Below are 14,621 nucleotides of genomic sequence, written 5' to 3' on the forward strand. Positions count from 1 at the left end.
ACTCTCTTTCTATCCTCTGAGGTTCGTAACTTGAGGCCGGACACTTGCTTATAGCTTCAAGCAGTCCCTTGCTTATTTATTTTAAAACATTCTATCTTCTACTACAACTTTTTGCTCGTCTCAAGCAGGGCCAGGTTGTCTTGAGCTAAACTCAGGATGCTTTGAAAACAACATAAAACACTTTACAAATGGCAATTTTGTCCCCTGTATCCTGAGTCAAGGAGTAACCAGAGAGATATGTTTGAGGCACAGAGAGTATCATCTGTAGGTCACAGATGATGCTATACCATGGTAGGCCCAAATTCTAATTAATTATCCTCATTGCAAAACCTCCAGGCCTCTAGTAATGAAATGTGCAAATGATCACAACCTTCTTTTTTTCTTCCAGGGGAATCGATCCCTATGACAAACCAAATACCATCTACATTGAAAGACATGAACCCTCTGGCTACTCCACCGTTTTCCGAAGCACAGATTTCTTCCAGTCCCGGGAAAACCTGGAAGTAATCCTTGAGGAAGTGAGAGACTTTCAGCTTCGAGACAAGTACATGTTTGCTACAAAGGTGGTGGTAAGTTGAATGTATTAAAGAATAAACTACTTTTGAGTTTCCTTTATGAAGTTTGGCATTCTGTGATTAAACAGGTGAGTTTGCATAAGCAGCAATTGTATGGATGTGCTTGGGATAGGATTCTCAACACTGACGACATTGACGAACATTCGCAAAGGGCTTGGCAGGTGCTAGGAAGTCAGAGGAGTGGAGAGGCTTAGGACAAACACTCAAAGTGGCTCTAGGCTCTAGGAATTTGGTTGTTTCCTGGTAGCCAAGCGTCCTTGACAAAGACGTATTTCTTTGAAATCCCAATGAAAAGAACAAAGAATTGAGAGGGGAGGGTGGCTCAGTGGCTCCTTTCCTTTAATCCCTCTGCCTGATTTCCTTTAAACTTAGGCCGATTTCTTAGAGATTTTTCAACACATGCTAATTTACATGGCTAATAGGATGTGCAGTCATTGGCTAGTGGGAGTTAATGCTCTAAGAAAAGCAGTAATTAAGCTTCCAGCTGTCAGTAAGTAGCTTAACTCTCAGCCTTTGGGAAAATCTTCCCCTTGATTTGATGTGTTGGAGCCAGATGCCGAAATGGTGGGCTTGCTCATTTAAAAGAGTTGATTACTTAACAGGACTTGTCTTGCAACTGTATCCCATTCAGTCTTTATCACCCTGGTTGTAAAGGAAAAAGCCAGGCCCAGCCAAGGGCAGGTGGGGCTCTTATTTCTGGGAGGCTACTAGCTTGCTTTCCTGATGGCGCCATTCCCTTATTGACTCAGGCTCTGTTGAAGACCTTTGCTAACTGGGAGGTTGCTCTTTGTCACTGCTAACCTTAGAGACTGATATCAGAGGTAATGTTTTCCTTCAGGTTCCCATATACTTCTATAATTGGTAGCAGGCCAGGTGGAAATAGGTCAACCTTCTTGGTAGGATTTTAGGGTCAAGAGAGGACCTCCCCAGCAGGAAAAGCAGGGAGTAAGGACAGAATGAGCAGAGAGATGTGGGTGGCTAAAGGCCAGAGGCATTTCCAGTTACATACCTTGCAAAACGTTCTGAAAAATCACTAGCCTATGGCAGTTTTTCGAGTCAGGCCATTTGCATTGACCCCTAGACATCGGTTCTTTGCCTTCCTGCCTTGCCTGTCTCTTTCACTTTCTTTTAGACACAGATACACAAATATGTATAGCAGCCCAGAAACACAAGTATCCTTGAATGGCTTTGGGGTTAGGGTGATGGGAACACAGATGAGAAATCAGGCCCAAACATTGATGCCTGGTGACATCAGTTGGACAGTCTTGAGTTTTCATTATCGTCTAAAACCTTGTATTAAGCTCTCCAGTGTTTGTAGGCCTTTTCTGCCGTAGTTCCTTGGACCCGGGGTTGTTGCATGATTTTAATTTTGAACTCTAAAACACACTGACTGCCTGGTTTGTCCTCCTTTTTGTGTGAACTGGGGCAGGATGGATATGCATTTCTCTTAACTGGGCTATTCCTAGGTATCACGGCTGAGAGTTTAAGTTATATCCTAGCTGGGCCAGGCGTGGTGTAATTCCAGCAATTTGGGAGGCTGAGGCGGGTGGATCACTTGAGCTCAGTAGTTCGAGACCAGCCTGGTCAACATGATGAAACCGCGTCTCTACTAAAAATATAAAAATTAGGGTGGCGTGTTGGTGCACACTTGTCATCCCAGCTACTCGGGAGGCTGAGGCAGGAGAATTGCTGAAACTCAGGAGATGGAGGTTGCAGTGAGCTGAGATCACGCCATTACACTCCAACCTGGGCAACACTGCAAGCCTCCATCTCATAAAAAAGAGAAAAAAGAAAGTTATATTCCAGCTGGAGCTTTCTGTGCCCTCCCTTCCGATCTACCAGCTATGTCTGTTATCCAGGTGTAGTTGATTTACAGAGTGCCTGTGGTGAGTTTTTAATTAAACCTGGCCACTGGTAAGATTAGGGGTCATGTTTGTGTCGATCTCACTCATACAGTACCCAGTGCCTTGCACAATATTTGGTGCACAGCAGATGCACAATAGAGTTGAATGAATGCCATGTTTGCCCACCTAATTTAAAAAGTAGTCAATTTTTAGAAATTTGGTGGGAGAGGTATTAAATTTATTGGTACTTTTACAGAGGTATTAAATTATTGGTACTTTTAAGAAATTTGGTGGGAGAGGTATTAAATTATTGGTACTTTTAAGAAAGTCTTAACTTTCTGTGCAGCTTATTTATATATGCTGTTGGTGGCAAAATTGTAGTTATGCGTTGGCTTCTTCTCCTGTGCATGGATGAGCCACCAGATTTCAAGGTCAGTGGTGTTAGTGAGAGGATGTAGGTAAGATGAGTAACGTCGCCACTGGGAGGTGTTTTCCAAATTGTAGTCTTAGGAGTACCCACGTCAGCATCAGGCCAGGACGGTTATTATAAGTGCAGATTCAGGGCTCAAATGCACTTTTCCCCAGAGCATCCCAAGGATGCCTAAGAATCAGCAGTTTGAGAAACTCTGACCTGAGCCTTCCGCAGGCAGATGCTTCAAGTGATAGAGTTATACTGTCTAGGGATTATTTCTCAAAGCATGGATTGATGAGAAAAGAAACACAACTGGCTGTGGATAGCACATACAATATGTGCTTTCCTCCATTTTATTACATCAGACTTCTAAACCACAAGGATAAACAAAGTCGGCCTTGGTCAGATAACCCTCCCAGTAGGAATGTTGAAGCCTACAAGTATAACTTTTTATCTGGGGTCTGCCTGGCTCTAAGACTGCGTGGGCTTGGGGAATTCCAGCTGGCTTTAATGTTAAATGAATTCACATCAAATTGGGAAAATCAAAGAACTGATTTTAAAACTACGGAAAGTTGGTTTTGCATGATTAACTCTTTTGCTTCCTTCTAGCACCATGAATGATTACAGTCCTTTGTAAGTTACTGTTTCAGCCACCTGGCTTCTGGACTGGAGCAGTCTCCAGGCCCACTCTGTTGGCCTGCCTCTGGCTTTGTAATGTGCTTTGTATTTGTTGCCTTTGAGTTGTCTTGTTTAATTTTTATTCCTTGCTTTTTGACATAAAGTTCGCTTATTTGTCTTAATAGTCTGCATCAAAATGATAGAGCCATTAAAGAAACAGTGAGGTACTCTGTGATTTGTTAATTTGTTAGTATGCAACTGTTAGGATCTTTCATTTGATAACAATAATTGCTGAAAAGGTTGAGGTGGGTCAGGGTTAGCTACTCCCCTACAACCTCACAACCTCACTATTAGATTGAGATCATCATGCAAGCCAGGCTCAGATATTTCTTGCACAAATATGCATCAGTAAGCAAAGGCATGATCTGTGGACTTGAAGTCTCTTCTCTGTCCTTATAGGTGATGCAGCCACGCACGCCTTACATGCAGCAGATACTGTGTTCTAGAGTGCATGCTAGGAAACTGTGGCCCACAACCTGTTTTTGTAAATGAAGTTTTCCTGGGACACAGCTATACTCATTGCTTATGTGTGGCTAAGGTTGCTTTCATGCTCCAGTGGCAGAGTTGCGTAGCTAACTCTACAGAGGCAGTATGGCTCCAAAAGCCTAAAATATCTATGATCTGGACCTTTACAGTTAGTTGTCTGACTACCTGTAGTTGCTGACTATGCTGATAGTTGTCTGTTGCCCCTTCTATTCAAGTCGTCTGTTTTGAAATTGGGTTCTTTTTTGTTGTTAAGTTATAGTAGTTCTTTATTCTGTATATTCTCTATATACAAGTTACATGATTCGCAAATCTTTTCTGCCGTTCCGTGGTTTATCTTTTTACTTGTTTTTCTTTTTCAGCACTAAAGTTTTTATTTTTATTTTATTCTTTTGAGTCGAGAGTCTTACTCTGTCACCCAGGCTGGAGAGCAGTGGAGCAATTACGGCTCACTGCAGCCATGATCTCTGTGTGCTCAAGCAATCCTCCCACCTCAGCCTCCTGAGTAGCTGGGACCACAGGTGTGTGCCACTACACCTGCTAATTTTTTAAATTTTTGTAGAGACGGGGTTTCATTATATTGCCCAGGCTGGTCTCAAACTCCTCGGCTTAAGCAGTCCTCCCACCTTGGCCTCCCAAAATGTTGGGATTATGGGCGCAAGCCACCATACCCAGCCATGGTTTTAATTTTGATGAAGTTCAGCTTATCAATTTTTTATTTTGTTGCCTGTGCTATTGTTATATCATAATCTGAGGTCATGAAGATGTACTTTCCTTTCCTTTAAGATTCATGTAGTTTTAGCTCTTACAGTCTATGATTCATTTCATTTTCAATTAATTTTTATGTCTAATATGAGTTATTTACCTTTGTTCTTTTGCATGTGGATAACCAGTTATCCCAGCGCCATTTGTTGAAAAGGCTATACTTTTCCCTTGGCACCTTGGTTGAAAATTAATTTCTCATAAACACAAGAATTTATTTCTAGACTTTTATTTATTTATTTTTGAGAAGGAGTCTTGCTCTGTCACCCAAGCGGGTGACAGTTGCAGTGGTGCAATCTCTGCTCACTGCAACCTCTGCCTAATTCTCCTGCCTCAGCTTCCTAAGTAGCTGGGATTACAGGCATGTGCCACTACAACCTGGCTAATTTTTGTATTTTTAGTAGAGATGGGGTTTCACCACGTTGGTCAGGCTGGTCTCGAACTCCTGACCTCAGATGATCTGCCCACCTCGGCCTCCCAAAGTGCTGGGATTACAGGAGTGAGCCACCATGCCCAGCATATTTCTGGACTCTTTCTCCCCACCTTTTCTCTTTTTTTTGAGGCAGGGTTTTGCTGTCAGGCAAGAATGTGGTGGCATGGTCATGGCTTACTGCAGCTTTGAACTCTCAGGCTCAGTGGACCTCCCACCCCAGCCTCCTGAGTAGCTGCAACTACAGGCATGCACCACTGTGCCTGGCTAATTTTTTGAAGAGACAGGGTCTCACTGTGTTGCCCAGGACACTGCATCTGGCCTGTTTCTGGACTCTTAATTCTGTTCTTTGAATCTATATGTCTATCCCTCTGCTAGCATCACACTATCATGATTACTGTAATTCTGTAATAAGTTTTGAATTTGGAAAACTTGAACTCTCCAACTTTGTTCTTTTTTAAGATTGTATTGGCTATTTTGGGTTCCTTGCGTTTCCATGTGTATTTTAAGATCAGTTTGTCAATTTTTTTTGCCAAAAACCCCCCCCCCCCAAAAAAAAACAAAAAAAAAACCACAGATGGGATTTTGATAGAGGTTGATTCAACACAATTTGAGGGATATTACCATCGTAATATATTATGTTTTCCAATGCATGGACAAAGGATATTCTTCCATTTATTTAGGTTTCCTTTAATTTCTTTCAACTGGTTTTTCTGGTTTTCAGTGTACAAGTCCTGGACTTATTTAGTTAAAATTTTTTCCTGGCCAGGCGCAGTGGCTCATGCCTATAATCCCAGCACTTTGGGGGAGGCCAAGGTGGGTGGATCACAAGGTCAGGAGTTCTAGACCAGCCTGGCCAAGATGGTGAAACCCTGTCTCTATTAAAAATACAAAAATTAGCTGGACGTGGTGGTGTGCACCTGTAGTCTCAGCTACTCGGGAGGCTGAGGCAGAAGAATCTCCTGAACCCAGGAGGCGGAGGTTGCAGTTAAGCCTGGGCGACAGAATGAGACTGCTGTGTAAAACAAAAACAAAAACAGAAACAAAAAAACCTAAGTATTCTTTTTGGCTCCATTGTAAATGATTCTTAATTTTATTTTCAGATTGTTCATTGCTAGTGCATAGAAACATGATTGATTGTTGTATTATTGATCTTAGAGACAACATCATCCTTTAATTAATTCTTCCTTTCTAATCTGGAGGCCTTTTATCTCTCTCTTTCTCTCTCTCTCTCCCTCTCTCTTTTTTTTTGCCTAACTGCCTTGGCTAGAAACTCTAGTAAAATGTTGACTAGGAGTGGAGAGGAGGCATCCTTGTCTTATTCCTGATCTTAAGGGCAAAGCATTCAGTCTTATACCATTAAGTATGATTTTTAACTGTGGGGTTTTTCTAGATGCCCTTTATCAGTTTGAGGAACGTTGTCTTCTGTTTCTAGGTTGAGTGTTTTTATCATGAAAAAATCTGGGATTTGATCAGTGCTTTTTCTGTGTCAGTTGTGATGATCTTATGATTCTTTTTTTCCTCCTTTAATCTGTTAACATTGAATATTACACTGATGAATCTTTTTCATATGTTAAACCAATGCACATTTTTTGGAATGAATTCCACTTACCTTTGGTTTATAATCATTTTTATCCTTTAAATTGTTAGGCAGAATGTACTGTCTTTGTGGGAAGTTTTCTGGTTACTAACTCAGTGTTTTTAGATTTTAAAATTTCTCTTTAGTTCGGTTTCAGCAGTTTGTATCTTTCTAGTAATTTATTCATTTAATCTAGGTTATTTAATTTTTAATTATTCATTGTGTTCACACTAATCTTTCTTATTTCTGTGAGGTTGTTAATGATGTTTCCTCTTTCTTTCTTAATTTTAGTCATTTGAGTCTTCTATCTTTCTTGATAAGTCTAGCTTGTAGTCTAGTTTGTTAAATTTTGTTAATCTTTTTAAATAATCAGCCTATTACTTAATTTTCTTTGTTATTTTTCTCTTCTCTATTTTATTTATTCCTGCTCTAATCTTTATTATTTCTTTCATTTTGCTTTCTTTGGGTTTAGTTTGCTCTTATGTTTCTACATTCTTAAGGTGAATAGTCAGGTTAATTGATTCGATATTTTTCTTTTTTAATATAAGTGATTACAAATATACATTTCCCTCTAATCACTGCTTTAGCTGCATTTCATATGCTTATGTTTTCATTTTCATTCATCTTAAAGTATTTTCTAATTACTCTTATGATTCCTTTTGACACATTGATGATTTATATGTGTTGTTTAATTTCAATGTATTTGTGAATTTCCTTCTCTTTTTGGTTTCTCATTTTATTCCATTATGATCACAGAATGTACTTTATGTGGTTTCAGTTCTTTTAAATATATTGAGATTTGTTTTAATACTTAACATCTGTTCCATCTTTGGGAATGTTGCTGAACATGTGAAACAAAACATGTGCTTTAAGAAGAATGTGTATTCTGTGCTTGTTGTGTATTATGTTCCATAAATCTTTATTAAATCGACTTGGTTGATGATGATGTTCAATTTATCTTTTTCCTTTTCTGCCTTGTTCTATATTGAAGGTGGGAAAATCTTTAATTGTTGAAATCTCCAGCTATTATCATCTTGAATTATTTATTTATTTCTTCAATTCTAGCTTTGGAGTTCTGTTGTTAGGCGCATATATGTTTATGATTGTTAATTCTTCTAGATTGACACTTTTATCATTAGATGTCCTTCTTTGTCTCTAGTAACTATTTTTTGTCTTAAATTCTATTTTGCCTATTACTATAGCTGTTCTTCTTTTCTTCTGGGTATAGTTAACATAGTGTATTAGTCTATTTTCATGCTGCTGATAAAGACATACCTGAGACTGCAATTTACAAAAAAAGGTTTATAATGGAATTACAGTTCCACATGGGCAGGGAAGCCTCACAATCATGGCAGAAGGCAAGGAGGAGCAAGTTATGTCTTACATGGATGGCAGCAGGCAAAGAGAGCCTGTGCAGGGAAACTCCCCCTTTTTAAAACCACCAGATCTCGTGAGACTTATTCAATATCACGAGAACAGTGATAACACTATCATGGGAAAGACCTGCCCCATGATTCAGTTACCTCCCACCTGATCCCTCCCACAACATGTGGCAATTCAAGATGAGATTTGGGTGGGAACACAGCCAAACCACACCACATGGCATATCATTTTTTCATCCTTTATGTTTCAATCTGTTTGTATCTTTGAATCCTTGTAAATGGCGTATGGTTGTGTCAGGTCTTTTACGCATTCTTTTAATATCTGCCTTTTGATAAGAGTGTTGAATTTACCTATATTTAATGTAATTATTAAAAGACAGACTACATATCTGCTATTTTGCTAGTTGCTTTCTATATTCCTTATAGTTTTTTTTTTTTTTTTGGTTCCTCCATTACTTCATTACTGCCTTCTTTTGTATTAAGTACAGATTTTGTAGGGTAACACCTAAATTCCCTTATACTTCCTTTTACTAAATTTTTCCCAGATATTTTCTTCATCTGTTCTTCAGGGATTACAATAAATATCTTAATTTATGAAATCTAATTTGGATTAATAACAATTTAACTTAAGTAGTGTACAAAATCTTTGTCATTATATAGCTTTATTGCCTTCCTGCCTTTGTGCTATTATTGTCTCATCTTTATACACTTCAAGCCCATCAGCACAGTTTTAGTCTTATTGAGGACTCCTTTTATGTGATGAGTCATTTTTCTTTTGCTGTTTTCCAATATTCTTTATCTTGGGCTTTCAACAGTTTTAGTATGGTGTGTCTAGGTATGGGCCTCTGAGTTTATCCCTTTAGGAATTCATTGAGCTTACTAGATTTATGTTTTTCATCTAATTTGGGGAGTTTTTGGTCATTATTTCTTCAAATAGTCTTTCTCCTTTGTCCTCTCATCTCGGTGACTTCGGTAATGTGTATGTCAGGACACTTGATGGTGTTTCCTGGGTCTTTTAGGCTCTGTTTGTTTTTAACATTTTTTTTTTTTTTTTTTGTCAGACTGAGACCTCACAATTGACATGTCTTAAGGTTCACTGCTTTCTTGTTCTCCTGGTTCAGATCTGCTGTTGAACCCCTCTACTGAATTTTTCTTTTGATTTATTATACTTTTGAACTCCCAAATTTCTATTTGCTTGTTTAAAAAAAATGTTTTTTTATTTCTTTGTTAACATTCTCTATTTGAGGAGGCATTGCTCTCATACTGTACTTTCATACCTTATACATAATTTCTTTTAGTCCTGTGAACATATTTATGTAGCTTATTTAAATTTTGTTTTTACTTACTCTAATGTATGAGCTTTTAAGGACAATTTCTACTGACTATTCTTTTTACTGTGTATAGGCTGTACTTTGCTTGTTTCTTGAATTTTTTGTTGAAAACTGGACATTTTAAATGGCGTGGCCGCTCTGCAGCATTGACACCCCCTCTTTATGATTTTTTGTTGCTATTTGTTGTTGTTTTTGTTGTTGTTATTATTGTTCAGGGAGTTTCTTGTACTGCTGTAAAGTTTGTGTTCTTTATTGTTATCGCTACCGAAGGGTCTCATAATTTAGCTTATTGGTCAGCTAATGATGTGACAGAGATTTTCGTTAAAACTTTGAACCAGTAAGTCCCTCGGCCTTTGCTAATGTCCTCTGGGTGTGTGTTGGGGTATACCTTCAATGCTTTGGCAGGCAGTTTACAACTCTGTCCTAGCCTTCACTTCCTGCTTATGTAAAGCTTCAAGATTAGCTGGAGGTAAGAGATTAGACCCTGTTCACTTCATTCTTGAGCATACTCACAGCTTTTATGAGCTTGACCTTGTAGAGTCCCAGGAATATGCTAGAGCCTATTAAAGGGCATCTTGTTCCCCAGTTTTTTCTTTTAAGCTTTTTAGTTAGCCTCTTTTAATTCCTAATTGATACTACTGCGTTCAGCAGTTATGATGATATGCATTTGCTAGTTTTTATTCCCTGTTTTAGTAAATAACTTGGCTGGCTATAAGGCTGTTTATGTGATGAACTGCATCAGGCTATGTAAAGACAAGAGCTGATAATGTAGCTTTCCTGTGAGCCCCCAGACAGGTCAGGCTTTTTGGGAACTTCAGACCTATTCTGTCCTCTCCAGTGGCTGCTAGGCTGCTGTTTTTCACAGCTATTGTAGATGTGAGGCTGTGGGTTTCCAAGGCTACCAGAACTAGAGAGAGGGGGATGGGATTAGGGCAAATGAAAACAACACAAAGCTGACTATTTTTGCCAAGATTCAGCCATTGTTCTTGAATAAATGTGCCTTGGATTTTTGCAAGCCTTTATTTCATTTGCAGAATTCTGAAAAAGTTAATCTTTACTGTCAGTGTTTTTCTTGGTTTTATGAATGAGTGTATTTTTGGAGTTCCTGGAAATGCTTCCAATTAATATTAACTTTGTAAACTTTATTATGGGCATTTTCCAAACTACATGAAAGAACAGTTAATGCTGATATGCCCTCCCTATGTACCCTCATCCAGCTTCAATATTACTTACCGACATTTCCCAACCTCTCCTTAGCTGTCTACCCACTAGTTTTTTACCCCATAGACTATCCCAGATGCCAGATTTTAGCTACGCTTTATTTATGATTTTTTTTTTTTTTGTGAACAACATTAACGTGGATGAGGATGTTTTGCTGAAACTTTGTTGCTGCTCAAAGAGAGGATGTGACCCATGGCTCTGATGCTTCTGAACTAGTGGTCCTGTGTTTCCATATGGCTCAGTTCTTTATCCATTTTCTCTACCTGAGCTGCCATGAAATTTTCAGTGGTATAGCTCATTGTAATATCCTTTGGCCTTTACTTGATAAGAATGTCCTTTATTTAGTTCCTTTCTCCTCTTTTCTCCTTGATCCCGCTTTTCTTTTTGCTCCTGACACAATCTCAAATATAAATGGAAATTCAGGTTATTCAGATACCTAGATGAATTTATTTTTAATTATCAGAAATGAAAACACAAGATTAAAAAAATATTCCTATAAATTCTCAGACTCTCTAAGATTGACATAGATTAAAACATTTAAATCTTTCCTGGTAGTTGATGAAGGTATGTGTGTTTGTGGATGTATTAGTTGGTATAACCTTTCAGGAGGACCATTTCATGATAGCTGTGACAAAAATTTTGACTTAAGAATTCTTCTAAGAAAGCATCCTACAAATAGTATTGTGCAGTGCTGAAAAAGTAATAAATACATATATATGTGTGTATGTGTGTTTAAAAATGTTCTTGGAAATAACCAAAATGCCCACCAATAGCTGTTAAATGGAAAGAGGTCTAAGATACATTGCTAATGATAAAATTTTAAATTGTAGGACAATAAGATATACTGTTAATGGAAAAAGCTAAGTTATGCAACAGCATTTATACCATGATCCAAAATATATGCGAAAAATTAAATTGCCTGTGTCAGTTTAGAATTGTGTTAGGTTGCTGGTAAGAGACTAAAAATAAAAGTTTAAACTTGGTTAACTTAACCAGTTTTCGAGTTTAGTTTTCTCTTCCTTGCTGCCTGGAGGTAGGCAGTCTCGGGCTGGTATGTTGGTGTCCTGATGTTCTTGGGGGCCCAGATTTCGATCTTTCCATTCCATCATCCCAACTAACGATTTCTATTCTCAAGGTTACGTCATTGTTCATGTTGTCCAAACTAGCCTTCAAGTCCTTATTGCCGTTAGGAAGAATAAGGAAAGATAGCAAGTAGAACTTCTTCCTAACAATTCCATCTATTTAAGCAGCCTTCCTAGAAATCCAACACAAAAACTTCTGTTTTTATCTCATTGACAAGTACTTAGTCACGTGACTATCCATAGCCGGAAGAGTGGTGGAGAAGTGCAGTCTTTTATTCTGTGTGGTGTCAGCGTCCTACTGCTTGGGAGAAAAGGGATAATGGATGTTGGGGGTAGGTGTAGTAGTGTCTGTCACTTTGTAAGTATGCTTGCGTGTGGAGGCACAGTACATTTCTGAAAGGATGCACAAGAGCTGTTGGCCACTGAGCACTCTGCAGGGTAGAGTGGGAGGAGGGATGTGGGGGTCAGAGCAGAGCTTCTGCATTTACCTTATACCCATCTGTGCTGTTGGGTGTTTTCCATGAGTATGTTTTACTTTTATAATAATAGTGATTAAAAAAAATAATCCCAAAACCTATGGTTTATTAAGAAAAATCTCAGAGCCTTACATCTTAGAATCACTAGTGTGCCACAGTTTAATTGTTAATATATTTCTTGCTGGCAGTAAAACAATACAATAACTCTTTAAAAATTCATTAAGAATGAACCTGAATTGTCCAGGTTTAGGAATAATCCTTCAAAAGGTAGTGGAATCGATGCATTTTGAGATTTTTTTGATGATTGTAGTATTCTGTGATTTTTACATTTATGAGGTAAGACTGCCCTACGAAATATATTCTTAATACTCAATCGTTAAGTATTTTTAACTAATGTTAGGCCTAGTATCATTGAGAAATCACTCTTTTTAAAGTTATACTCATAGTTGGAAGTATTAAAAAGCATAAAAATGTGTATTTCATTGATATGTTCCTATATATATTCATAAAGATATATGTTTATAGGCTGACTTAACTAATCATCTGACATAGCCATAACATTTTATCAGCTTAATGAGGGCTTTTGGAATTTACATGTAACAACTTTTCTGGGAACTGTTTTCTCATTCAGTTAATATGCTTTTACAGTTTTTATAGAGCTGTCGTTTCCTATGGCCTCATGTTTAACATAAGCTATTAATATGGTTTTCAGGTTTCCATTTTGGTGGGCAATCTTTTGTACCTCTGTACCTGATTTCTTTAAAACAAACTACTTTTAACCATTTATTCAGTGGTGGTTTGAATATATCTGCTACTCAAATGAATTAAAAGTAACATTGTCTTTTTTAGCTGATTCCTCACAATATTTATGGGACACATATGAGAACAGGGTACTGATTTGTTATATTACAGATAAAATTGATATATTCCTTACTCCATAGGAAGTTAATATCTATAATAAACAGCATCCTAGTCAAGGATAAGTGAAGCTAGTGTAATCCCTCTGGCTGAGAATCCCAATATCTCAATAAGCTTAGCAGTAATTTGTATGATTATGTCCACATGAGTGTATGCCTCCTGTGTCTTTCATGGTAGATATGCAACATTTGCCTTTAGTTTCTGGCCATGTCCTTTTAGAGCTGGAAGAAACCACACAGAGTCTTTGTAGCAGTTCTTTTTTTTTGTAATTGTATTTGGGCTCTGGGGTACATGTGCACATCCTGCTTCCTGCAGGATTGTTGCATAGGTACATACATGCCATGGTGGTTTGCTGTCTCCATCCCCCAAACCCGCACCTAGCTGTTCTTATCCTTTGTTGAGTTGTGGACTTTCTTGAGAATCTGATAAAACGTATGGACCCTCCATAGCAAAATAAATGAGTGCATATATTTTAAAAATCTGCGTATATGTTTACAGGGTTGCTGGACCATTTAAACCCATGTACAGGGAAGTTGATCCAAATAAGCTTCTCCTTTTATAGATGAATAAACTGAAAGCTAGAGAGATTTTTGTCATTTTCTCAGTTGGTAAAGCTAGCTCTTAATCTAATGTTTTTATATACATTTCCAAGATTCTTACTGTGACTTAAAAATCTCTAAAATGCAATGCGATGTGGTCAATATCTTGTTGAATATTCTACCAATGAATATATATTCTAGCAAAAGACCTTCCTCAATGAGATTATTCAGAGATGGAAAACCAGAATTAATGAAGATCCTCTTAAGTCTTAGTGCAAATTAAAGCCTTTGACTGGAGCATCCTTGTAATCTAAAAATAAGAGTAGAAAGAAGAAAATAACATGTTTTGTGTGCATAGTGTGTTGCTGATCTCACCCGTCAGTGGTTTGGGGTCTGTAGACTCCTCCCTGCCTGTTTTTTCAGCCTCATCACACAATCCTTTTCTATCTCTTACTCTGCTGAATTGTTGGCAACCTCCAAAACCCTCCTCTAGTCCAAGTTCCACCATCATACCATTTCCTTCCTATCTAATATCCATGGAATATCTAGTGTGTGTTGCACACCAGGTATCTAAGATGAAGCAGCCCAGTGATGGAACCCAAGCTGCCCAGTGATGGAAGACGTTGCAAAAATACGAATTTGCAATCACAGTCTCTATTTTGTGTTGCCAGTAGAACTGGAAGAATCTGACTCTTTTATTTTTATTTCTGCTTCTTTCGAATGACTGTAATGTGGCACAATTAATTTTTTTTTCTCCTCTTCCTTGGCAGCATCTCTTGGGCAGTCAACAGCAGTCTTCTGTCCAGCTCTGGGTCTCCTTTGGCCGGAAGCCCATGCGAGCAGCCCAGTTTGTCACAAGACATCCTATTAATGTGAGTGAGATCTGCTTGAGGATGGGAAGAAGTATCA

General features: G+C 38.2%; 1 protein-coding gene across 3 annotated transcripts in view; it reads left to right on the plus strand.

Annotated features, from left to right (window-relative positions):
* The window catches only part of SORL1 (sortilin related receptor 1), a 177,232-nt gene that overhangs the window by 45,137 nt on the left and 117,474 nt on the right, over positions 1-14,621 (plus strand). For all 3 annotated transcript variants that reach the window (XM_039470514.2, XM_039470515.2, XM_039470516.2), the window contains exons 6-7: positions 389-569; positions 14,483-14,584. In XM_039470514.2, the coding sequence (XP_039326448.2) occupies positions 389-569; positions 14,483-14,584 (283 nt within the window). The remainder of the gene's footprint in view (positions 1-388; positions 570-14,482; positions 14,585-14,621) is intronic.

This window comes from Saimiri boliviensis, chromosome 6, assembly GCF_048565385.1.
Source record: "Saimiri boliviensis isolate mSaiBol1 chromosome 6, mSaiBol1.pri, whole genome shotgun sequence".
In the NCBI taxonomy this organism is placed as follows: Eukaryota; Metazoa; Chordata; class Mammalia; order Primates; family Cebidae; genus Saimiri; species Saimiri boliviensis.